Source organism: Canis aureus, unplaced genomic scaffold, assembly GCF_053574225.1.
Source record: "Canis aureus isolate CA01 unplaced genomic scaffold, VMU_Caureus_v.1.0 ptg000124l_RagTag, whole genome shotgun sequence".
In the NCBI taxonomy this organism is placed as follows: domain Eukaryota; kingdom Metazoa; phylum Chordata; class Mammalia; order Carnivora; family Canidae; genus Canis; species Canis aureus.
This window is the reverse complement of record NW_027554438.1, coordinates 853,622-879,107: the sequence shown is the minus strand read 5'-3', so window position 1 is coordinate 879,107 and position 25,486 is coordinate 853,622. Positions and strand designations below refer to the sequence as shown.

The 25,486-nt window shown below is 38.3% G+C and overlaps 1 protein-coding gene across 14 annotated transcripts in view; it reads right to left on the bottom strand.

Moving 5' to 3' along the window:
* The window catches only part of LOC144309597 (rho GTPase-activating protein 20-like), a 64,176-nt gene that overhangs the window by 20,482 nt on the left and 18,208 nt on the right, over positions 1 to 25,486 (bottom strand). For 11 of the 14 annotated variants that reach the window (XM_077890676.1, XM_077890675.1, XM_077890681.1 and 8 more), the window contains 5 exons: positions 23,695 to 23,767; positions 12,680 to 12,847; positions 4,663 to 4,812; positions 1,971 to 2,012; positions 1,251 to 1,335 (listed from right to left, as the gene is read on the bottom strand). In XM_077890676.1, coding sequence (XP_077746802.1) covers positions 1,251 to 1,335; positions 1,971 to 2,012; positions 4,663 to 4,812; positions 12,680 to 12,847; positions 23,695 to 23,767 — 518 coding nt within the window. Of the gene's footprint in view, positions 1 to 1,250; positions 1,336 to 1,970; positions 2,013 to 4,662; positions 4,813 to 12,679; positions 12,848 to 13,807; positions 14,118 to 21,510; positions 22,712 to 23,694; positions 23,768 to 25,486 lie in introns of those variants that run through there. The other 3 variants (XM_077890687.1, XM_077890688.1, XM_077890686.1) reach the window with 3 other exon arrangements.

Genomic DNA, 25,486 nt, shown 5'->3' with positions numbered 1-25,486 from the left:
GCTCTGCTGCTAGAGAATTCTCTCTCCTTCATGCAGTGCATCTAGCCTGCACTTAGCAACAGATCAAAATATTTGCATGGCTTTTGCTTTATCCAGGAATATCTTTTTTTTTCCACCTTCAAATAATGTTTTGTGTGATCTAGAGCTACTTCAAACTATAACAACAACCACAAAAAAATGCCATTTAAAGATACCCAAAGTATCTTGTTCATCACTGTAAATGTCTTGGCTACTGTACTACAATTTCAGAAATCAAATTTTACACACAAAACTGGGCCAATTGGTTTGATTTTTTTCTCCCCACGGTATAAAGAAATTGAAATAGAAATATGCTGATCCCTTAAAAGTGTCATCCCTCTTAGTTCAATTCAATCCTGATATTCCTTGGAACAAAAGACTTTTTAAAACTCCTCTGCATTTGACATAACTACTCAATGAAACACCTGATCCTTAAGTGGATCCTGTACTAGAAAGGAGACATTATTGAGGTCAACTGACAAAATGAGAATGGGAATGGCAGAGTAAAGTATTATGCCAAGGTTAAATTCACTAAAGGTGATAACTGTAGAATATCTTTATTCTTAAGAAATGCTTAGGTTTAAGGAAAAAGGGCCATAGTATATGTATGACCCTCAAACGTAAGTATACACATACATGTAATAGACAGAGAGAAAGAAAATAAGTGATAAAGCAAATGGAATAAAGTGTTACCAATAGGTGAATCTAGAGAAAGAGTATACGGGGTCTTTTTGTATTACTTTTATACTTACAACTTTTCTCTGAGTTTATAGTTATACCAAATAAAATATCTGGAGGGGAAAAAGGACTGTGGAGACAATCCAGACCATTCTGTATGTAAGTGGTGGCCACTGGGGAAAAAATGGTTGATTCTAAATCACTGTATTACAAGCCACTATAAGCAATTAGAAGGATCCAGAGAAATGTTATAGACACTTAACATCCGATACTCTTTCCTTGCTTAAGCACTGTAGTATGTATTCCTCTTGCTTCATATTACCTAGGACGCAGTTTTTAGGTCTATAAAGCAGTACATGGAGAGGGGGAAAATACATTTTTCCTCATGGTACTTTTCTAAATATTCTCTCTCTCTTCCTACCTTTTGCTCTCTCTTTCCTCTCTCCCCAACTCACTGCTTCCTCCCTCTCTGTGTCTCCACCTCTATCTCCATCTTTTTCATTCAGTCAGAATTAGGAACTCAGAATTTAATTGTTGGTCTTAAAAATACTCACACAGGCACAGTTCTTGATGTTCTCAGTGAAGATTTTGAGGAGAATGCTTTTTGGCTGCTCCTTCTCTTTGGCTAGCATGATGTACCTAATCGAATTTGATAGTAACCCAAAATAGAGTAGGATAAATTACCTTACTTTCCAATCAATTTATGTTGATCATGTTTTCAACGTACTTTGTTATTTTTAAATGCATATAAATAAGCTCAGCAAAACCAAATTTTGGGTCAGAAGGAAACATGCAAAAATATTTCAGGAAAATAAGCTGTGACTCGGAAAACAATGGATCACTCTCGTCATGTGAGATTTGACCAGCAGATCCAGTCACCAAAGCTTTCCTGCCTAGCTAGACCAGAGGGCATACTAGCACCTTCAAATGTAGGAATTAGAAGTTGCTTTCAGCATTACTCGGTAGGGTAAACTGCACTTATGGAAATTTAATATATGTTTTGAGAATAATGTTAGCTATAATCATGAGGTTGGAGAGCGGGGGAAGATGAGAGTGATAACCAGAATTTCATAAAAAATAAGCAATATATGCATGTAAAGGAGAGCAGGTTATTTGTAGTAATGGCCAGGGTACAATTAAATAAGAAATCATTGGAGGATAGTGTAACAATTTCTACTAAGGGAAGGGAACATAGTTTGGGGGCACTGCTTTGAAGAGATCTACATTTTTTCCATCATGGGTTAAAGACTTATAATAATACATTGACAAAATACCTTTGAAGGTAAGAACGCCATTTTTCCTTTTGTTCTGAAGAACTGCAATTTAAAAAATGAGAAGAAAAAAATTGAGGAACGTACAATACTCCTACTAACATATTAAGATCACCATTCCAGATTAAAAATATCAGGAGCCCGTTGTTAAGGGATGTGGATGTGTAAATTGTACTCCCCTTAGAGTTGGGCTTTTGGTGGACTCTATTAAAGCAATGGGAAGTAGATCCTAAAGAGGAAGAAGAGTTGATTTCAAATCTGAAAACTTAATTGTGACTATGTGATGCAAGCTATGTGATCACGGGCATGTTGTTAACCACTTTGATATTTAGTTTCCAGAACTGGAAAAAGGTTAATTATAGCTCAGAGTGTTCCTGCAGCTGCAAGGGCTATTCGGATATAAAGAATATTACCATTCAAATTAAATCACATTTAAGAAATTTAGCAATTTGATGGAACTGTCTTGGCTCAGAAACAAGAATATCTTTTTCAGAAAAAAACACCTGTAATATTTTTATTTCTTTATACATATGGCAGATTGTAATATGTTAAATTAGTTCCTAAAAACCGTATTCTTCATCACTGTGATCTTCTGAGAAAGATCAATCCCCTGATGCAAAATTACTAAAGATCAGTATGTTCTCTGCTAAAATTTTCACAGCATTTAATATCCAAAGTTGCAAATGTCTTAAGGCTCATTCACATGTGGGCTTATCACTTACCAGCATTTTTTTTGGTTGTGGTAAATTACACATAAAAGAAAATTGACCATTAGTGACCTTTAGTATATTCATCGTTCTGTGCAACCATCGTGACTGAACATGTTTATCACCCCAAAGCAAACATGTGTCTATTAAGCAGTCACTCTCCCTTCCCTCCTGTCCCTAGCTCCTGTTCCACATTTTGTATATTTGTTGATATACACTTGGTTTCTTTTTCTTTATTCTTTCTTTCTTTCTTTCTTTCTTTCTTTCTTTCTTTCTTTCTTTCCTTCTATCTTTCTTTCTTTTACTATTGTCAACAATACTGCTACAAACGTTTGTGTATTTTTTTTTAATTTTTATTTATTTATGATAGTCACACACAGAGAGAGAGAGGCAGAGACATAGGCAGAGGGAGAAGCAGGCTCCATGCACCGGGAGCCCGACGTGGGATTCGATCCCGGGTCTCCAGGATCGCGCCCTGGGCCAAAGGCAGGCGCCAAACCGCTGCGCCACCCAGGGATCCCCCAAATGTTTGTGTATTAATTTTTGCATGGACATATATTTTCCTTTCTCTTGGATATGTGTCTGGAGGTCATATGTAATTGTGTTTCACTTATTGAGGAGCCATCAAACTGTCTACAGTGGCTGTCACATTCTATAATTCTACCAGCAACACTACTCCCCACCCTCTCCATCACCATTTCAGGACCTGTCGCATCAAGAAAGTAGAATGCCCATTTAGTGTCCCAACCTGCCTAGGTGCATAGACACAGCTTCTAGTTACTCATGCCAATCCGCAGAACAGTAATAATAATCAATAACAAAAGCATTAGGTGCCAGATGTTGTTATATGTGCCTTCTATCTATTTATACAGCCTTTTTAACTAATAGTTAAATGGCTTCCACATTTTCCTCCTATTAGGGGGAAATTTTTTTTTTTTTGGACACTCCCCTACCAAACACTTTATATATTCCCTTTTTTTTAAAATTCCCATTTGAAACTCTTTCCTTCCACTTGCAACCTGGAGCAGATATTAAGCAATGGGAACTGATGATCTTTATGCAAAAGAAGACCTGCAGAGAGGATATAAATACATGTTTCTTCCTAATAAGATTTGAAAATTTTTCATTAATTCAACAGCTGCATTATAGGATTAATAAATTAACAACTTGTAAAGATTTTTGTTGTCTTACATTTATGATGACCTGTGAGATTTTGGTGGAGTGGGGTGAGGAGAAGAAAGCAGTGTGTTAAGTACAACCGCATAAAACAGGAATGAGGCTTGGGGTGTGGATGTTTCAAACAGAGATGCAAGTGTGGCATGATCCCTGTAAACTCAGAGGTGTCTGCTCAGGATATCCAGGGTCGAGATCCACATTCCCCATCCTCTTGTCAGCCTAAAAATGTGTCTTACACAACTAAACTCTACTCAATGGAATCATATTTTGTTTTAGATCGTCACCAACTAAGATAATCTGTACACAGCAATTCAGGCAACCTAGTATCCAACGGCATGATCAATTTATTTGTATAATTACATACTGATGTTAAGGGAATTAACTTGGGAGTGTAAAAGCAATTTTTCAAATTTAATTGGACCCTTTAATAGTACTTGCTCAAGAAATCTATTCCGGTGATTTAAAAATGCAGATACTCCCTGGGAATCAGAGGGCAGGATCTTGGAGAGGAGACCTTGAACCTCACTCTGTTGATTCTCCTTCCACAGAACTAGAACTCCTAACTCCTCAAGTGGCTACTAGAGCCCATTTGAAAAACCATTGATCAAAACTGAAGGAAATTACTCCAGTAGTTCCCACTATACATTATCTACTTGTTTCCATGTGGATATAAGCACCTTCTTAGGCCAAGTACAAGGCAAAACAAGTGTCATGGGAGGTCAAAAAGTGAGTCACCAGCTTGGTAGACAATAGATTTCAATGTTATCCTTTTCAAGCCATGTAGATACAGGACACCAAGGCATCGGTCTTACCTGAAGGTGGCCACAAAGTTTACCGTGGGCCAGCCCAACACAAAGGACCTCCCAGAACTGATGTTGGCATCTCCCACTGTATCCATGCAGTTGGCAATCCACATGGTGTTCAGTGGTATTTTCTTTTTTATCTTAAAGTTTTTCTTATACCTAGAAAGATCCCAAACATGACCTCTGTTAGTTCATTTCAAAATGTTATGGGAACAGCTGTGTTCATTAGAGACCAGTTCTCACTGCTCCGGGGCAAATCAGGTCTCCCACATCTCTATTACCCTCTGTGCACACACAGCAAATGGTTAGATGGGCCTTTGCAATGTGTGTGTTGAGCAAACTCTGGCTTGGAAAACTGAAAACACTCTAATGGCAGCAAATAGCCATATTTTTGAATGGTGAGTGTTGAGTAACCACTGTATATTTTAGAGCTTTGTAGGAAAACCATTAATTCATTTGCTATTGCTGGATTTGTTACCTATTACACATAATTTTATGGCTATTATTGCAGTTAATTATTCATTTATGACTTGCATACTTCAAAAAGTGTTTGAGGGGCTGAACAAAGGTACATGATACATGACTTATAAAAATAGTTATACAATTTTTTTCTTAAGAGAGACAAACCAAGGGCACCTGGGTGGCTCAGTCAGTTAAGCATCCAACTCTTGGTTTTGGCTTGGGCCACGATCTCAGGCTCTTGAGATCATGCACCTGTGTAGGGCTCACCACTCAATGAGGAGTCGGCTTCCTCTCTCCCTCTGCCACTCCCCCCACTCATGCTTGCTCTCTCTCTAAAATAAATAAATAAATAAATAAATAAATAAATAAATAAACAAACAAATAAATAAATCTTTTAAAGAGTGTGAAGGAGAGAGATGAAATCAAAACAAAAAAAAACAAGCTTGGATCAGAAAGATTTAAAAGTTACTTTCAACCTTAATTTAAAAAATATTTTCTAGCCCTTAAAGCATAGGTTATTTTCAATTTGCTTTCTTAAAATTTTGTCCATACCATTTTCCCATAGATTCTGGCTAAAACAAAAAAATTGTTAGCCTACAGACTGAGCCCAACTGAAAAATCATCCATCCATCCATCCATCCATCCATCTGTCCATCAATCAATCCAAGATCAGTGGTTTGGAGGTCTTATATGTAAGTCATGGATACTTCCCATTTCTCTGAGGGGTAAGAAGGGGTGAAATGGGTTTTTGATAATTTCTGCCTAATCTTCTTTGACCTCAAAGATAAAAACCACCATTGATTTATTTTGGTTGATTAATTAATTGATTAATTTGGTTAATTCACAACTTTGACTCGCAGGTGGGCTTGAGATTTAAACAGTTACAAGTCCTATAAGGAATGCCTGGGGAATTTGGATCCTCCACTCTGGAACTCCTTAGTATTCAGAAACACATGTGGAAAACACTGAACTAAACTGAGATGAAAGACACCTCATGTGCAAAAATCCCTATGACTCCACTGATTCATGGAAAAATTAGAGCTAAAACTCTTCAGTGGGATTTATGAAATAAAAATAATCTTTTAGGAAGCCCACTTGAAGGATAATGTAGATTCAAAGCTTAGGACACAATGAATATAAATATGATGGATACCAATATCTTTCCATATTTTTTTATTTCAACATTTTTTTATTTCAACATTACAGCCAAGTGCCTGTATCTATGTGCTTGAAGATTTTTATGGAACATAGTCAATTAACAGATAAAATCATTTTTCTAGATAGTAATTCAAAAGGCATTGTCATGTCAAAAATATATGCCCAAGGGGAATGATAGACAGGTATCTGCTTGTTTTTACAGATTTTTTTCTTTCTAATATAGGTATCTGTGTATATACAGACACCTAAGATCCTGTGTGGAAACTTCCAAATACATTGACCTGGAAAAAGCCATCCAATAACCTTAGTTCAATAAAGCACCAGGATTGGTTGAACCAAGGAATGATCCTAGAGCCCAGAGTGTGGTTTCTACTCTCCTATAACGTTTTGAACACTTATCATATGCCAAACTCTGTTCTAAATATTTTATAAATATAAATATAAAAATTTAATCCTCAAGCAACTACACTAGATGGTCTCTATTAGCTCCATTTTACAAATAAGGAAACTCACAGAAAGTTTAAATAAATTGTCAAATGCAGGAGACAGGGTTTGAACCCAGACAGCCTAACTCATAAGCCCATGTTTGTAACCACTTGACCGTGAAGTAACCTTTTCATCTTTCCTACCCTCAGCCTCATTTCTGTCCCCAGAGCCATCAGCTCAGCTTTCTCATGGGATTTATATTGGGAGTGAGAGGATAAATCTCAAGGCATTATATTAATAAAGCCAGTTGCTAGCTTGGAAATATTTAAAACGTGTTACAACAAAGCTTTATACTTCAATAGATTCTTCTAAGGTCTTACTGTGTTTCTTTACTCTCAATCACTGACCCAACTGGATTATCTCAGCAGAAATTAGAAAGCGATAATCTACTGTAAACTGACTTAAGAAGAAGAGGAGGAGAACTGCAGTTTTTATTTCTAAAAATAGTCATTTATTATAGTTGTATTAACATGATGTCCTTCTTGCTTTCCACTACCTTAATCTTTATGCCAAAAGGTAAGCCCCAGTGAACTGGGGAGTTTTGCAGAATTCTAGGGAGATATCCTCTGTTCTAAGATAGAGGCATTCTCTTACAAATGTTGGGAGCAGGGGTCATAGTCTATTCTGTAACTATTCGTCATTTCACGACAGTGAGTTAATAGTCATCTTCATCTTTTGACCAAATTAAATTCATTTTTTATTTCATTTCTACATTCCTTAATAACTTATTAAACTCAACACCAAAGAAACAAACAATCCAATCATGAAATGGGCAAAAGACATGAACAGAAATCTCACAGAGGAAGACATAGACATGGCCAACATGCATATGAGAAAATGCTCTGCATCACTTGCCATCAGGGAAATACAAATCAAAACCACAATGATACACCACCTCACACCAGTGAGAATGGGGAAAATTAACAAGGCAGGAAACAACAAATGTTGGAGAGGATGCGGAGAAAAGGGAACCCTCTTACACTGTTGGTGGGAATGTGAACTGGTGCAGCCACTCTGGAAAACTGTGTGGAGGTTCCTCAAACAGTTAAAAATATACCTGCCCTACGACCCAGCAATTGCACTGTTGGGGATTTACCCCAAAGATACAAATGCAATGAAACGCCGGGACACCTGCACCCCGATGTTTATAGCAGCAATGGCCACGATAGCCAAACTGTGGAAGGAGCCTCGGCGTCCAACGAAAGATGAATGGATAAAGAAGATGTGGTTTATGTATACAATGGAATATTACTCAGCCATTAGAAATGACAAATACCCACCATTTGCTTCAACGTGGATGGAACTGGAGGGCATTATGCTGAGTGAAGTCAGTCAGTCGGAGAAGGACAAACATTATATGTTCTCATTCATTTGGGGAATATAAATAATAGTGAAAGGGAATATAAGGGAAGGGAGAAGAAATGTGTGGGAAATATGAGAAAGGGAGACAGAACGTAAAGACTGCTAACTCTGGGAAACGAACTAGGGGTGGTAGAAGGGGAGGAGGGCGGGGGGTGGGAGTGAATGGGTGACGGGCACTGGGGGTTATTCTGTATGTTAGTAAATTGAACACCAATAAAAAATAAATTAAAAAAAATAACTAATGATGAGGAATGTGATGTCTAAAGAGGGTGTGAGCTAAGTTCAGTCCCTTTTTCTAAATTCTTCACGGGTTTCTACTAGTACAAATATCTTAATATTTTATCAAATAGATACTCTTCTTTCTTTTTTAAAGATTTCTTTTATTTATTCACGAGAGGCACAGAGAGAGAGAAGGCAAAGACATAGGCAGAGGAAGAAGCAGGCTCCCTCTGGGGAGCCTGGTGAGGGACTTGATCCCAGGACCCCGGGATCATGACCTAAGCCAAACGCAGACACTCAACCACTGAGTCACCCAAGGGCCCCAAGTAGATACTGTTCTTAAAAATAAAGTAATTTTTATTTTAATTTTTAAAGTACTTTAAAGTACTTTAATTTTTAAAGTAATTTTTATTTGAAAAATAACTTATTTAGTATTCTAATGAATACCAAAAATGATAAGGAAGATTCCATTTGACTTCAATTCTTGTGAACACAAGTTTCTAGTGTATGAAAGAAGTGAGAAAAATCCCCAATTTTCACTATTAGTAACATCTTGTACAACAAGAGAAATAGAATTTCTTTGTGAAGAAACAAACATTTAATTCCCCTCATTATTACACACAAGCCAAAATTCACTAATTCTGACTGAAAAATAGGTAGAAATTAATCAACTATTCAATTTCTGTTAAATTCTGTAGTGTCAACCTAAAGATGAGAGAGTCTCCAGCTGAAGCCTGAGGCTGAGCTGAGGTAAAATGGAACCTGGGTCAGCCTACCCCCTTTTTTATGGCTAATTGTAAAAATTAGGCATTAAACTCAGATTATTCATTTGAATAGATTGATTGAGGGTATTGATTCCTCCATGTAAGACCAAGGCATGACAGGGATGAAATATGTTTTTTTTATTTCAGGGGCTATTTCTTCTTAGTTTTTTCCTTCTAGAAAAAAGGTAAATTTTTTCATATTAACAGTGATCAAAAATATACCAAAATATTTACTATGGGAATGATCTCATAGTAGTTTTCTAAAGATTGTGGCAAGCATTAAGTGCTGCTTGCTACTGCTATGGATGAAATTGTGTCTCCCTCCCACTGCTTTCCCACCTTCTTACCATAAAGCCCTCTCTGCCAGTATCATCATGTTTGGAGCTAGAGCTTTTGAAGGTAATTAAGTTTAAATGGGATCATCAAGGTCAGGTCCTAATCCAGTAAGATGGATGGTCTTGTAAGAAGTGGGAGAGATCTGTATGTGTGTACATACATGCATTGAGGACATGCCTTGGGGTACACAGTGAGAAGGCAGCCGCGTGCAAGCAGAAAAAGAGCTCTTACCAGAACCTGACCATGATGATATCCCGAACTCGGAATTCTAAAAATCTGTGTTCTCTCTATATCAAAGACCTTGGGTTAAATATGAAATTAACATGCCTGTGATCACTTACATTTTCTAATATTACCAATGTATAATATAAAGTATATAAGATAATCTTTTGGGAACTGAGTCTCTTTCAAAGAACATTAACAAATAAATTGATAAAGATTTTGTCACATAAAAACCCTTGAGTAGACATAAGGACATATCTCAAAAGCAATATGTGAAAGATGAAAAATGTTCAACTTGTTTTGTCATAATGAACCATTCGAAATAAAAATTCAGCCCTTCAATAGATGCAACTCTCTAGTGGAAAAACAACACTATCTTTATATAAAAATCTTTTTAGTAGAACATCATAGGCTCTGTAAAACCGGCTGAGAGGTAAGCAGCACCCAGGACAATAAATAGTTCTAGTAAGAAAAGGAAAGTCTTCTCCTGTCCCTAATGCTATAATAATTACAAAGATAAAAGAAAAGAAGAAGAACATATTCCCCTTGTAAATTGAATATGAGTGGTCTGCAAGGTCCTAACAACCAGGAAATGAGTTTGCTATTTGTTAGCATGTCTCTTGGGCTAAGGATGGAAGGGTACAACATGGTATGGAAGGAAGAACATGGCCTTCTGATGAAGGCAGGCCTGGGTTGGAATCTCTTGCATGATTTCCCTATGTATGACTGGACCATTTCTGAGACTTCCTCTGTTCCCATTTTCATCTCTGCAGCCTGTGGATGATAAAAAATATGGGCCTTGGAGGGCTGTGAGAAATATTTTCTTTATTCATGAGAGATACACAGAGAAAGGCAGAGACATAGGCAGAGGGTGAAGCAGGCTCCCTGTGGGGAACCCGATGTGGGACTCGATCCCAGGACCCAGGGATCACGACCTGAGCCAAAGGCAGATGCTCAATCACTGAGAAACCCAGGTGGGTGAGGCATCTGTGATGTTCCTAGTGTGGTTCCCAGCATGCATCCCACATATTTTGGTCTCCCATACTCACCTTGGTTAAATAAAGAGAATGGTAACTAGTCTGCATTTTTAAAATAATGACTTGGCCTTCTATCAGGAGGAAGAGAGTCTTTCATATGGACCTCATGCCAAGGCCTGGACATTCCTTTTCTCTTTGTCCTCCTTATGACATCACCACCTTCAAGGTTACATCTATGGGCAATTTCCCTAGTCTCAAATATATTTTACTACTATCTTTGACTCTGATTTTTTTGATAGCTATACTTGCTTCATTTTTCAATTCACTAAGCATTCTGATCTATTTCTTACCAAGCAGATTGGAGTTAGTTGTTCACTCAATGTAAAGGAAGGGTTGATTTCAATAATGAAAGAATCTAGGTGTTCATGGAATGTTGTATGAAATTCAGGAAAAAAGAGAGAATAGAAATGGTAGCATCACATAGTGAATAAAAGCCTGTGCTTTGAAATAAATAGACCTGATTTCAAATGTAGACTCTGTCCATTACTAATATGGTAACCTGGGCAGATCCATTAGACCTCTGAGCATCAAGGTTCTCCAATATAAAAATACTCCCATCTCACAGGGTCATTGTAAGGTTGGACAAAATTAGGTACATAAAGTTTTTAGCATAATATCTGACATGTAGTAAGCCCCTGATAAATTGTTATTAATGTAACTCAGATGAGTATATCATTTTGCCAAATTATTACTAGCATGTCGTACCTATGACATGGCATAACTGAGATCTAGGGTGAAAGCAGTAAAAAAAAAGAGGGAGTTAGTTTTTTCTCATGACCAAAAAACTTCTTGATATTTTGTTTGTGGGAGTGTTCTTGGTCTTCCACGTTTTGTGAATAATGCAAACAGAGATGGAGTAAGTAAACAGGTGACCTTCCATGACCTGCTCCCACACGTTTATTGAGCAATCATCATGTTCTAGACTGGATATTCAATGCATTTGTGTTCAGGGTTGAGAGGAAAATGCACACAGTCAATTCTTTCTCCTACATTCCATCTATCTGCTCCATCTTTTTTTTAAAAGATTTATTTATTTATTCATGAGAAACACAGAGAGGAGAGAGAGAGAAACAGAGACACAGGCAGAGGGAGAAGTAGGCTCCCTGCAGAGAGCCTGATGTGGGACTCAATCCTGGGTCTCCAGGATCATGCCCTGAGCTAAAGGCGAAGCTAAACCCCTGAGCCACCCGGGCTACCCTGCTCCATCTTTCCTTTTTACTAAACTGCTAAGATAGAGCCCTGATACCATCCATCAGGACTATTGCCTCCCCTAACTACTCTCTCTGATTCCACTCTTGCTTACCCATCCATCTATTATCTAGCAACAGTCAGAAAAATTTGCTGGAAATATAAATCAGATTTGGTCAGTCCCCTAATTACAAATCCTTTGGCAAAATATTTCCACTTTTTTACCATGGCCTGTGAAGACCCTGTGTGACTAGACCCCTGAGCATAGTATCATATCTGATAGCATGGCCTATGCTCTGGGCTCTAGTCAAATCAGGCTTCCCTGAGCCCCTCTCTCTGAGGGTCAGGTTGTACCCACGTAGACCTGCAAGTCCCTCAGCCTCGATGGCTCAGGCACATTGTCTGGGAATGTGGCTGCTTCTCCTCTCATAGATTTGGTTTTAATGCTCCACCTCAGAGAGGCCCTCCTAGACTATTCCTCTCTAACACGTTCCCACCCTCTCCGCACAGCCCCCTATCCACCTTCTATCAGCAGCACTAATCATTATCATTCCCCCTCTTATTTTATCATTTGTAAGTCCCAGGCAGGAGAGACATTGGTCTGTCACATTGTCAATTGTATTTGCTGCAGGGACATGACACAAAACAAGACCTCCAGAAGTACTCATGGAATGAAGGACTCAAGCATTGGCAAACACAAAAGGGAAAAAATGTTATGTTTTCGTATAGTAAGGGTTAATGGGAATGCAATTTTTTTGAGATTCACAAGAGCATGAAACATGGTACACCTACTTGGTATTAGACATCAGTAATAAATCGCTGTACAAGAAAAGCTGCCACTTCTGCCTCCTCCAGCCTTTCTTGAGCTCAACGGGGCCATGGATGAGCAAGGTACGAGTGGCACCCTCAGATGATGTAGTGCTTTCGCTGTGGGTGTCCACCTCCACAGACGAGCTCTTCCTGCAAGACATCAAACACAGAGCAGTTAGTTACTGGTCAAATACACAATATAGTTTAATGCCAAGTTTCAAGGTTCACACAACACTAAAATGTAGTCTCAACCCCCAAAGCAGAGCTCCAGAGCTCAGAATCAAGGATCCCTGAGTTACAGAAAGCTATAGAAAGAGGTGAGGTCACTTGGGAAACTGATGCAGAGGGAGGACAGTTTCAAGGACAAAGCCCTTGGGCATGCCAACACTTAGAGGTGTGGTGGAGAAAGCTGCAGAGCTAATTGTGAGCCATTAGGTAGGCGAGAGCCAAGAAGCCAAAGGTAGAGCAGATTACAAGAAGGAGAATGAACAACAACAACAAACAGGACAACTTGTGGCCTAATATAAAATATATAATAATATATTTAATAATATATTATAAAATATAATATAATATAAATATAATAATATTTATGTTAAGATAAAATGAAGATAACTGAAGATCCTGGAAGTTGACCCCCATCTTATCTAATTCAATATTCAAAATTGGGGTAAAAATTCTCAAAGATCAACAAAAATATTGGAAACCTCAGAAAGTTTCTGAACACAAGAGTTTAGCTATTACTTGGCTGAGCTCTGACAGGACTTCCTGGTCAAAATAGGTAATAAAACAACTCAATTGAGCAGAGTGTAAAAATTCTTTCATAACTAGGACAGGTATTTTCATAGACCCACTGAAAACTGTCTCACAGAGAGAGAGAGTTGGCTCTCTCATGGAGCCAAGAAAGTGTCTCCGCCTCCCCCAAGGATGTATAAAGCCTGCTCCCTTCTGCTCAGCAGCACTGAATCTTATGAACAGGAGCAGCTTTTCAGGAAGCTGGTGCTGGAGTTACTAATTAGTTTCTATGTATTAGAGGAAACAAAAGAAAACAACAGTTCCTGTTATTGCCGGTCTGTTTGGATGGTCAGAAATAGTGGATCAGAAGACTACCTCATGCGCTGAAGCCTTGAATGTCCACCTGTAAGCTCAGCGTGCTTTCTGATTGACGGGAACATCCTTTTCTCTTCAATTCGCGGGACGGGAAATCGAGTGAGTCTACAGCACTTGGCAGAGTACTGTCAAATGCTTGAAGCCTGAAGATTCCGCAGCGGTCCGCGGTCACTGCCATTATGATGTCACATATTCAAAGCTCATGTTGTAACTGCCAAACTGACATACTGGTTTCCTTATCTTGGCCTCCAAGTTTTGACTTTTTAAAAGTAATCATTTTATTTTGAGATAACTGTAGATTCATTTGCAGCTGTAATAAATAACACAGAGAGATGACATCAGTTTTTTTACAGATGGAGTCTTCCAGAGACACTTCCATCACCACAAGGGTCCTTCCTATTCCCCGATTACAACCACACAAATTTCTTTCCCCCTCCACCACCTCTTTAATCCCTGGCAATCACAAATCTGTTCACCATGTGTATAATGTTGCCATTTCAAGAATGTTATACAGATGGGATCACATAGTTTATGAAATTTGGGGATTTCCTTTTTCCCATTTGATGTAACTGGAGATTCATCTAGATGGCTGCAAGTATTCACAGTTCATTTCCTGGTGTCCCTTAGTAGTACATCATGATATGGATGTATCACAGTTTGCTTAACTACCTGTTGAAGGAGTTCGAAGTGTCTGCAGGTTTTGGCTGTCACTAATAAAGCTACTATAAACATCTGTGTACAGGTTTTTGTGTCAGCGTGAAGTCTTCACTTCTCTGGGCTAAATGCCCAGGATGGGAAGAGCCAGGTCATATGCTAGGTATGTTTTTTTGTTTTTGTTTTTGTTTTTTGTTTTTTTATAGTTTTATTTTTTATTTCTTAGGAACTGTCCAACTGTTTTCCAGAATGGCTGTGCCATTTCACATTCTCCCCAGTACTGTGTGAGTCATTCAGTTTCCCCTCATCCACATGAACATTTGGTGTTGTCATTTTTTATTTTAGCTATTCTGATAGCTGTGTAGTGTGATATCTCACTGTGGATTTCACTTGCATTTCCTTAATGGTTAGTGATACTAACCATTGATTTGCCACCTGGACATCTCTTTCAGTGTCAAAGCACCTACAGGAGCCTGTTAAAAACATGTTACATGAAGACAGTGTTCCCTTTCCACTAGGAAACTGATGGTTTTACAGATGAGGAGGCTCCTGCGCATACAGGTTGGACTCTGAATCCAAGCAGCCGTGACATAATATGAAGGATTCAAATCCAACTGACTCAGGAGGTCACACAGCCTCCTGCGAGGGCCCCCCATCCCCACTCTTCCCACCATGGACAGTGTCTTTCTTTGACAACTGTGGAGGACAGAAATTTGATCCTACAGACAAAGTTTGTGGTTTCCCTTACAGGCTCCTGTAACAGGCATGTGAAAACCTATCTTTTATGCCCTACTAGACTCTATGGACCTCAAGGAAGGAGTCTATGTCTGACTTATCATTAAATTCTCACAAACATTGGCACATCGGAGGAATCAAAAAATTCTGTATTGAACAAGTGAATGAAATAGTTTTCTGGCAGGGATGGACAGGGAAAAAGGCATGACATAAAATAGTCTTTCTCTTATTTACTTTATTCATTCAACGGATAGTGTTTGAACCTGTACTAGGAGAAAGGCACTTGATAGGTCTGGGCAACAGGGAGCCAGGCCCAACTCTCACAAAACCAGGATTTAAGTGAGGAGGGGGGAAGACAGATATTAAACAGAGAATGTCATCAATAACTGCCTAACACAGCCTCTGGAAAGTACTGCAGAGGAAAATTAAAGATTGAGGTGAGAAATTTAGGGAGGGGCTTGACACCTGATTTCAATTATGGAGAGGAAGGCTTCTTTGAGGAGCTCATTTGAAATGACCTTTAAAGAATAACTTGGGATTACTTAGAAGAGAGAAAGAGGAAGGAAGGGAGGGAAGATACATTTGTCAGTTGAAGGGACAGAATGTGACTAACTGATGTTTCAGAAACATGGAAGACTTTGCTGGATTGGAGACACAGGCAGAAGGTACAGGAGAGTGAAATTGGCCTGTAAATTAGGTAGAGGTGAGAGCACAAGTCCTGGTAGTCCTTTTAGACTTTATTAAGGCTTCTCATCTTAAAACCAAACTAACACAGAAGTGGCATGTAGATAGTGGCCTCCAGGCTTCTCACCACTTTTATTCATTTTTTAAAAAATATTTTATGTATTTGAGAGAGAGAGAGAGATAAAGAGACAGTGCATGTGCACAAGAGGTGGGGGCAGAGAGAGAGAGAGAGAGAGAGAGAGAGAGAGAGAGAGAGAAAGAAGCACAAATGGTGCTGAGTGTGGATTCTGACCTGTGGCTCTGTCTCATGATCCTGAGATCATAACCCTGAGCCGAAATCAAGAGTCAGAAACTTAACCAAGTAAGCCACCAGGCACCCCTTTCTCACCATTTTTAAAGGACAAGTGCTAGTCTGGCCATGCTTGACTATATTTAGTACCATGGAGGCTCATTGGGCAACACTTTCTGGCCTCCCATCAAGTACCTGTCAAAATCTATTTCAGGTAAAAAATAATCTATTTCAGGTAAAAAATATAGGCAGACTTATCTCTGTACCTTCCCCAATTCTCAGATTATGTTCCATTCTCTGCATCTCCCTTCAGAGAGGTTAGAGATTTAGAGGCCGGGAAAACTTCTCTCCTTTTAGAATCTCGTCCTGTTGATCAATTCTGATATGCATCAGACTCACTTGGGAGGCTTTTCAGGCACTCATTCTGAAACTGCCTCCCCCAGAGGTTCTGATTCATCAGATCTGGAAAAAGCTCTCTGAGTGATTCTTACATGTAACCAGGATTGTGAGTCACTGGTTTTAAGGAATTAATTGAGAAAGATACAGTGTTTGATAGTATCTTCTCCTTGTAGTAAAGCAAAGGAGAGAAAAGTTTGTCTGAGAAAGATAAAGGGAGCTTCTTTTACCAGGTCACAGTTACCTTTGCAGTAATAGCTAAAGCTTAATTTCTTCCATAATACCATTGTGATTTATTTTAATTTGATGAATGAGCTCTAAATAGAATAATAATGATGGGGTCTTTTTTCTTTTTTAAAGACTTTATTTATGTATTTATTCATGAGAGACACAGAATGAGAGAGAGAGAGAGAGAGGGGCAGAGGGAGAAGCAGGCTCCATACAGGGAGCCCGACGTGGGACTCGATCCCAGTTCTCCAGGATCATGCCCTGGGCTGAAGGCAGCGCTAAACCGCTGAGCCACCCGGGCTGCCCGGGTTTGTTTTCATCTATTTCACCAAACACCTATGTTTTCACCCTAAATATCAAATAAAAGAGATACTCTAAGGTGATCTTTATGCCAGTAATACCGTATTATTGATCTATTGTCCATTTTTGTCAATACCATACTGTTTTGATTATTACAGCTTTGTAATATATCTTGAAATCTGGGACTGTGATACCTCCAGTTTTTTTCTTTTTCAAGATTGCTTTGGCTATTTGGGGTCTTTGTGGTTCCATACATGCTTATGAATTACTTGTTTTAGTTCTGTGAAAATACTATTAGTACTTTGATAGGGATTCCATCAAATCTGTAGATTATTTTGAGTATGGAACATTTTATTAATACTTGTTCTCTCATCAATAAGCATGGAATATTTTTCCATTTGTGTTGTCTTCAATTTTTTTCACCAATGTTTTATAGTTTTTCAGTATATATATATATATATATATATATATATATATATATATATATATATATATGATGTCTTTCACTCCCTTGTTTAAGCTTATTTCTAGGTATCTTATTATTTTTGGTACAATTGTTAATGGGACTGTTTCTTAATTTCTTTTTTTCTCTTCATTATTAGTGTATAGAAATGCAGTGGATTTCTGTATATTGGTTTGTATCCTGTGACTTTCCTGAACTCATTTATCAGTTCTAGTCCATTTTTGGTAGAATCCTGAGGGTTTTCTACATATAGTATCATGGCACCTGCAAATAGTGAAAGTTTTACCTCTTCCTTACCCATTTGGATGCCATTTATTGCTTTTTCTTGTATGATTGCTGGGGCTAGGACTTCCAGTACTATGCTGAATAAAAGTAGTGAGGGTGGAAATCCTTGTTTTGTTCTTGATCTTGGGGAGAAGCTCTCACTTTTTCACCATTGAGTATGACATTAGCTGTAGTTTTTCACATAAGGTCTTCATTCTGTTGAGGTATGTTCCTTCTAAACCTACTTTGTTGAGTTTGTATCATGAATGGATGTTGTACTTTTAAATGCTTTTCTGCACCTATTAAGATAATCATGGTTTTTTACCCTTCTCTTGTTGATGATATGTATGATGTTAATGGATTTGTGAATATTGAATCACATTTGCATACTAAGAATAAATCCCACTTGATCATGGTAAATGACTTTTTTAATGTATTGGTGGATTTGGTTGGCTAATACTTTGTTGAGGATTTTTGCATGTATGTTAATCAGAGATATTGGCCTGTAGTTCTCTCTCTCTCTATCTTTCTCTCTCTCTGTAGTGTCTTTATCTGGTTTTGGTATCAGGGTAATGCTGACTTCATAGAATACATAGAAGCTTTCATTCTTTGTTTTTTGAAGTAGTTTGAGAAAAGTAGGTGTTAACTCTTCTTTATATGTTTGGTAAAAATTTTTTTTAAGGATTTTATTTATTTATCCATGACAGAGAAAGACAGAGGCAGAGACACAGGCAGAAGGAGAAGCAGGCCCCATGGAAGGAGCCCAATGTGGGACTCGATCTCAGGACTCTGGGATCAGGACCTGAAGGCAGATGATCAACTGCTGAACCACCCAGGTGTCCCTTAATCTTTGGTAAAATTTACCTGTGAAGCCATCTGTTTTTTGGTAGTTTTTTGATTACTGATTTGATTTCATTGCTGATAATCAGTCTTTTCAAATTTTCTATTTTTTCCCAACTCATCTTTGAGAGGTTATAATGTCTCTAAGAATTTACCCATTTCTTCTAGGTTGTCCAATTAGTTTGCATATAATTTTTTCATAATATTCTCTTAAAATCCTTTATATTTTTGTGGTGTTGTTATTTCTCCTCTTTCATTTCTTTTTAAAATAAATTTATTTTTATTGGTGTTCAATTTGCCAACATACAGAATAACACCCAGTGCTCATCCTGTCAAGTTCCCCCTTCAGTGCCCACCACCCAGTCACCCCCACCCACTACCCACCCCCCATTCCACCATCCCTATTCATTTCCCAGAGTTAGGAGTCTTCATGTTCTGTCTCCCTTTCTGATATTTCCTACCCATTTCTTCTCCCTTCCCTTCTATTCCCTTTCACTATTATTTATATTCCCCAAATGAATGAGAACATATAATGTTTGTCCTTCTCCGCTTGACTTACTTCACTCAGCATAATACCCTCCAGTTCCATCCATGTCGAAGCAAATGGTGGGTATCTGTCATTTCTAATGGCTGAGTAATATTCCATTGTATACATAAACCACACCTTCTTTATCCATTCATCTTTCAATGGACACCGAGGCTCCTTCCACAGTTTGGCTATTGTGGACATTGCTGCTAGAAACATCGGGGTGCAGGTGTCCTGGTGTTTCATTGCATCTGCATCTCTGAGGTAAATCCCCAGCAGTGCAATTGCTGGGTCGTAGGGCAGGTCTATTTTTAACTCTTTGAGGAACCTCCACACAGTTTTCCAGAGTGGCTACACCATTTCACATTCCCACCAACAGTGTAAGAGGGTTCCCCTTTCTCTGCATCCTCTCCAACATGTGTGGTTTCCTGCCTTGTTAATTTTCCCCATTCTCACTGGTGTAAGGTGGGATCTCATTGTGGTTTTGATTTGCATTTCCCTGATGTCGAGTGATGCAGAGCATTTTCTCATGTGCTTGTTGGCCATGTCTATGTTTCCTCTGTGAGAATTCTTGGGTTGTACTACAAAGCTGTGGTCATCAAGACAGTGTGGTCCTGGCACAAAAACAGACACATTGATCAATGGAACAGAATAGAGAATCCAGAATTGTACCCTCAACTTTGTGGCCAACTAATATTCGATAAAGGAGGAAAGACTATCCACTGGAAGAAAGACAGTCTCTTCAATTAATGGTGCTGGGAAAATTGGACATCCACATGCAGAAGAATGAAACTAGACCACTCTCTTGCACCATACACAAAGATAAACTCAAAATGAATGAAAGATCTAAATGTGAGGCAAGATTCCATCAAAACCCTAGAGGAGAACACAGGAAACACCCTTTTTGAACTTGGCCACAATAACTTCTTGCAAGATACATCCACAAAGGTAAAAGAAACAAAAGCAAAAATGAACTGTTGGGACTTCATCAAGATAAGAAGCTTTTGCACAGCAAAGGATACAGTCAACAAAACTACAAGACAACTTACAGAATGGGAGAAGATATTTGCAAATGACATATCAGATATCAGATATCTAGTGTCCAAGATCTATAAAGAATGTATTAAACTCAACACCAAAGAAACAAAGAATCCAATAATGAAATGGGCAAAAGACATGTACAGAAATCCTTTTCATTTATAATCTTGAGTCCTCTCTCTCGCCCTCTCTGTCTTATTTTTAAGGATTTTATTTATCCATGACAGAGACAGAGGCAGAGACACAGGCAGAAGGAGAAGCAGGCTCCATGCAAGGAGCCCAATGTGGAACTCAATCCTGGGTCTCTGGGATCATGCCCTGAGCTGAAGGCAGATGCTCAATCACTGAGCCACCCAGGGGTCCCCTCTCTCTCTGTTTTTTTATGAGTCTGGCTAAAGGTTCATCAATTTTGTTGATCTTTTTAAAGATCCAGCTCCTGGTTTCATTCATCTGATTGATTGTACCTTGGTGTGTTTTTTTTTGTTCTATTTCATTTATTTCTGCTCTAATCTTTATTATTTTATTTCTTCTGCTGGTTTGAGGTTTTATTTGTTCTTCTTTTTCCAGCTTCTTTAGTGTAAGGTTAGGTTGTTTGATATTTTTCTTGCTTCTTGAGGTAGGGCTGGATTGCTCTAAGGTTCCCTCTTAGAACAGATTTTGCTGGATTCCAAAGTTTTTGGACCATTGTGTTTTCATTTTCATTGGTCTCCAATTATTTTTAAACTTCTTCTTTGATTTCTTCGCTTAAAATTTTAAATCTTTGATTACATGTGTACATCAGAAAACATTATGTAATGGCAAGAGCACGAGGTCGGGAATCAAATTATGTAGTTTTAATCCTTCCTCATAATTTACTACCTACATGACACTGGGTAAACTAGTTACACTTCTGAAGCCTCACTGTTGTCATTTATAAAATCAGGATGGTGATAAAAGCACCTGCTTCATAGGGCTGTTATGAGAATTAAATGAGATCATACCGCAGAAATCTTAGTATGATATCTAACAGAGTAATCCTTCAAATGATTTAGTTATGCTTATAGGAGACAATGAGACTTTTTATTCAGAAATAGTAACAATATCATGGGTATTCTCCATGACCAAAGATAGGGGGAGATTGTAGTAATGCCAATTGAGTAACTACAAATTGCCAAGTTCTTTGCCAGGCAGTTTATGGACATCATCTCATTTCCTTGCAGCAGGTTTGTGAGGTAAGAATCATTATTTCCACTTTATAGTTGGAGAAACTGAAGTTTAGTAAAGTTAAGGCACTGAAAACCACATACCTAATAATTCATAGCGTCAAGTTTGTCTAATTTCAAAGTCCTATAATTTTTCCTTGCCTAAAGAATGTGTCCGTCCTGGAAGAGGAAAGAAAATGTATTTTAAGCCACATCCCATTTAGGTTGGCTCCCAAATTATTTAACTGACACATAAGTGAGTTTTTCATCAACTGTCAGTGTTTATGTATGGTGCCCATGTCCCACTCTGTCTCTTCTCTCAGGAATGGCTGGTTGTGGAACCCAGAGCCACTGCTGGTACCATGAACTGACTGTCAGACAGGAAATTTGCAAAGCTCTCAATGTGGATAGGAGACTCCTGGGACTTTACAGAACGAGATCTTAGGTTTTAGGCAGGCTGGGAGTAAGAGTCAGGACTGTGAAAGTCTAATGATTCCCCTCCTAATGTCCAGTGGTTCACATCTCTTTGATAGATACCAGGCTATGAATTTGTGACTAAACATTTCCACTGCCTTCTAAGCTTGATACCCATCCTGGATCAGTATTATGGATAATTTCTATCCTGATTCTGGCACTCTGGATTTTCTACTACCACTAATTGATCTCTATAAAGAGGGAAAAAAGGTTTGCCCAGGCCTTGGCAGTTGAGTATTCACTCTACTACCCTTTGCTGCCCTCTACTGACCATATCTGGAAATTACATTTAACCTTCCAGGTCCTTGTCCCAAAGCAGATAGATACTGCAGTGAGTGAAACCAGGCACACAAAATTTGAGATGCACCAAAAAACTAAGTAAATAAGATATGATATTTTAATTTAATATTTTTAGAAGTCAATTTTCAAAAAAAATAAAAGAAGTCAATTTTCAAAAGATACATGATGAACAAAATACCGAAATGTACCCTAAAACAGTACTACTAGCTTATATGTACAAAGACCCTGCCATCCATCTTTTCATTCAAGAAAGAGGTCTAATACCACAGTGGAAAATCATGCTACCAGTGCTGATGAACCTTTTTCATCACTCGCATATTTGGGAAAAAGACCCAGAAAATTTAGAATAAACCAAAAAAAAAAAAAAAAAAGGTGCAAGTGGAAGAGATATTATAACAGTAGACTCCTGAGGAAAACAAGAGAATGGAAAAAAAAATTAAGAAAACAAAACCAACTAACATCTTTAGAGTCAAGAAGCCAAAAAAGAGGTGGCTATGAAATAAGAACAAAGGCAGATAAATATTTCTTGTATATTAAAGGTATCATCGGGGGATCCCTGGGTGGCGCAGCGGTTTGGCGCCTGCCTTTGGCCCGGGGCGCGATCCTGGAGACCCGGGATCGAGTCCCACGTCGGGCTCCCGGTGCATGGAGCCTGCTTCTCCCTCTGCCTGTGTCTCTGCCCCTCTCTCTCTCTCTCTCTCTGTGACTATCATAAATAAATAAAAAAATTAAAAAAATAAAATAAAATAAAGGTATCATCGACCAAATTGAATTTAATAGAAAGTCTTGAAGATTGAGTTCAAGGAATCCCATTTGACCTTGACACTTGGAACATTCATCTTTCAGTTTTCCTGACCTAAGGTTACCCTTTTTTTTCTCAATAACTAGAGCTATTTAGTCCTTCAGTAAGGAGTAATTTAATCATTGGAATAACGGAAATGCTATTTTAATTTGTAGAATCAACATACAAACAAAGCTTGGAAGACAACAACTGTAAAAGAGAATCTAATAGTAACACTGATAATATGAAACAATGGAAGTCTGAATATTAAAGCAGCAGAGAGATATGGAAGATAATGTCACAGATTTTTCTCACCTATTTATTTATATAGCAAGAAATCAATTATATACTGTCTAAAATTGATGTAACAAAATAGAGTTTAAGTATACTCTTTAAAATGATAATCACCAGAAATATCAAAGCAATGTAACTGGAAAAACATAGACATGGATGGATCAAAGAAATAAGTTTCTCATCTTCCAATAAATGCTATCTAGAGTTGATAAACAAGATAAAAGAAGAAATCAAGTATTAACATATATTTCAGAGGTATTGTGGTAACCACCAGGAAAACAGAAAATACTTAAAAACAGGGAGCTGGAAATGAGTCGGGGAACAAGTTCAGGCTGAGAATTTACTTTTCACTTGGTATCATTCTCTACTGCTTGATTTTTAAAATGTGTGTATGTATTAATTTTAAGTTGAAAAGTTAGAAGAAACAAAACCAACTCGACTTTTTGCAGCTGCAGCTCTTGGCACCACTTCCTTCCCATCTGCAATCTCTCTCCTTACACCAGTAGTCCGATCCTATGGAGGCAGGAAGGAATAAGAGAGACTAGAAAAGTTTCTGTCCTGGGGATCCCTGGGTGGCGCAGCGGTTTAGCGCCTGCTTTTTGCCTGGGGCGCGATCCTGGAGAATTGGGATCAAGTCCCATGTCAGGCTCCCGGTGCATGGAGCCTGCCTCTCCCTCTGCCTGTGTCTCTGCCTCTCTCTCTCTCTCTGTGTGACTATCATAAATAAATAAAAAATTTTAAAAAAAGCTTTTAAAAAAGTTTCTGTCCTGAATTTAAGTTTTTTGGAATCTTTTTGGCTTGTGCTTGGGTTCTATCTTTTCAATGGTGCAACTCTTTGGAATACTAACTTTTGACTATTTTAATCTGGGATATCTAGAATCTCCTTAAAGTTTTGCTAAACTTTGTTATCCTTCTTTTACTTCTTGACAAAAGACTAATCCTGACTCATTGCCTCTTACTGTGATCACAGTATTTTATTTTCTTAGAATCTTGATTCTGGCCAACTACTGCTTTGCCTGGCCCAACTCAACCTGCCTAGGTAGGAATGAAACGTCTATGGAAGAGAGATGACAATTACCATTTTCAGAATAAGTAAAACGTCATATACTAGTAAGTTAAACATAGTACTAAGGGAGTACGGTGATGTTCATTATCCCATTCCTCATGCATTTACAGAGGAGAGTGTACTTCCCTGTTCTAGAGAGAACAGACTTGGAAGAATTTGGGAGTAGAAGTTTTCTCTAGACTTGTGGTCTCACAATCTTGTACCAAAGTAGCCAAAACATGAGACACAAGACACAAGGAAATGAAGAAACCAGAATACCTATCTACATTTTTGAAGAAGGCAATAATGTCTCAAATGTCACTCTCTGAGAGAAAGTAGGTAATATATATGGGAGACCCGGGACACATGACCAAAACAAAACAATAACAACAGCAAAAGCAAAGGAATACCTATATTAAATATGTGGAAGCACAACTATTGATGGGCACTTTCTGCTCAGTCATACAGATTCACAGGCCGTGGATTCAGTGCTGGTGCAGCTGGCTGGCTTGCCACCGGACTGAGACCAGGTCCTTGCTGTCTCCAGCATAGGTGCTACTAAGTTATCTGCTGTGCTCTGATAGCAGTGTCAGGTGACATTACATAGTCACTTAAGTGGGGTACCACAGTTTTGTTTGTGACAACTTCTATAGTGGACAGTTTCTTTTGTGACTGCTGACCCCTTGGAGACTAGAACTAATTAGAGATTTGAAGCAACTTTGAAGAGGCTGAAGAAGCTATACTCATTCCTGTGAAATCCCAGGACACAGCTGCAGCTATAGGAACCTTGGCTCTGAGTAAAAGCCTCTGGCTGACACTGAGCCAATTGTATAAAATGGAGAGTGAGAGCATTTGGACTTTAAATAAAAGCTCTATGAGCTTTTATTTGCAAGGGGATTTAGTTTGTGGGGAAGTTGAGTAACAAAAATGAGTTTCATATTGTTCAAATTTGGGACATTTTAATATTGATATAGTTCTCTGTATTCATTTCATAAAGTCTGGTGAGCTATTTTGGACATGACTGGGCATAATTAGAGATAAGAAATAGAATTAGAGAGTGAACTTTCAGCTTAGTACTATCTGACTCATGGTGCTAGTCTTGTATGGGCAAAAAACAAAATGCCCTTCAAGAAGTCCCAGAAGGACTCTGTGTAGGGAGAAGCAGACTTGGGGACTGTGTGAGCACA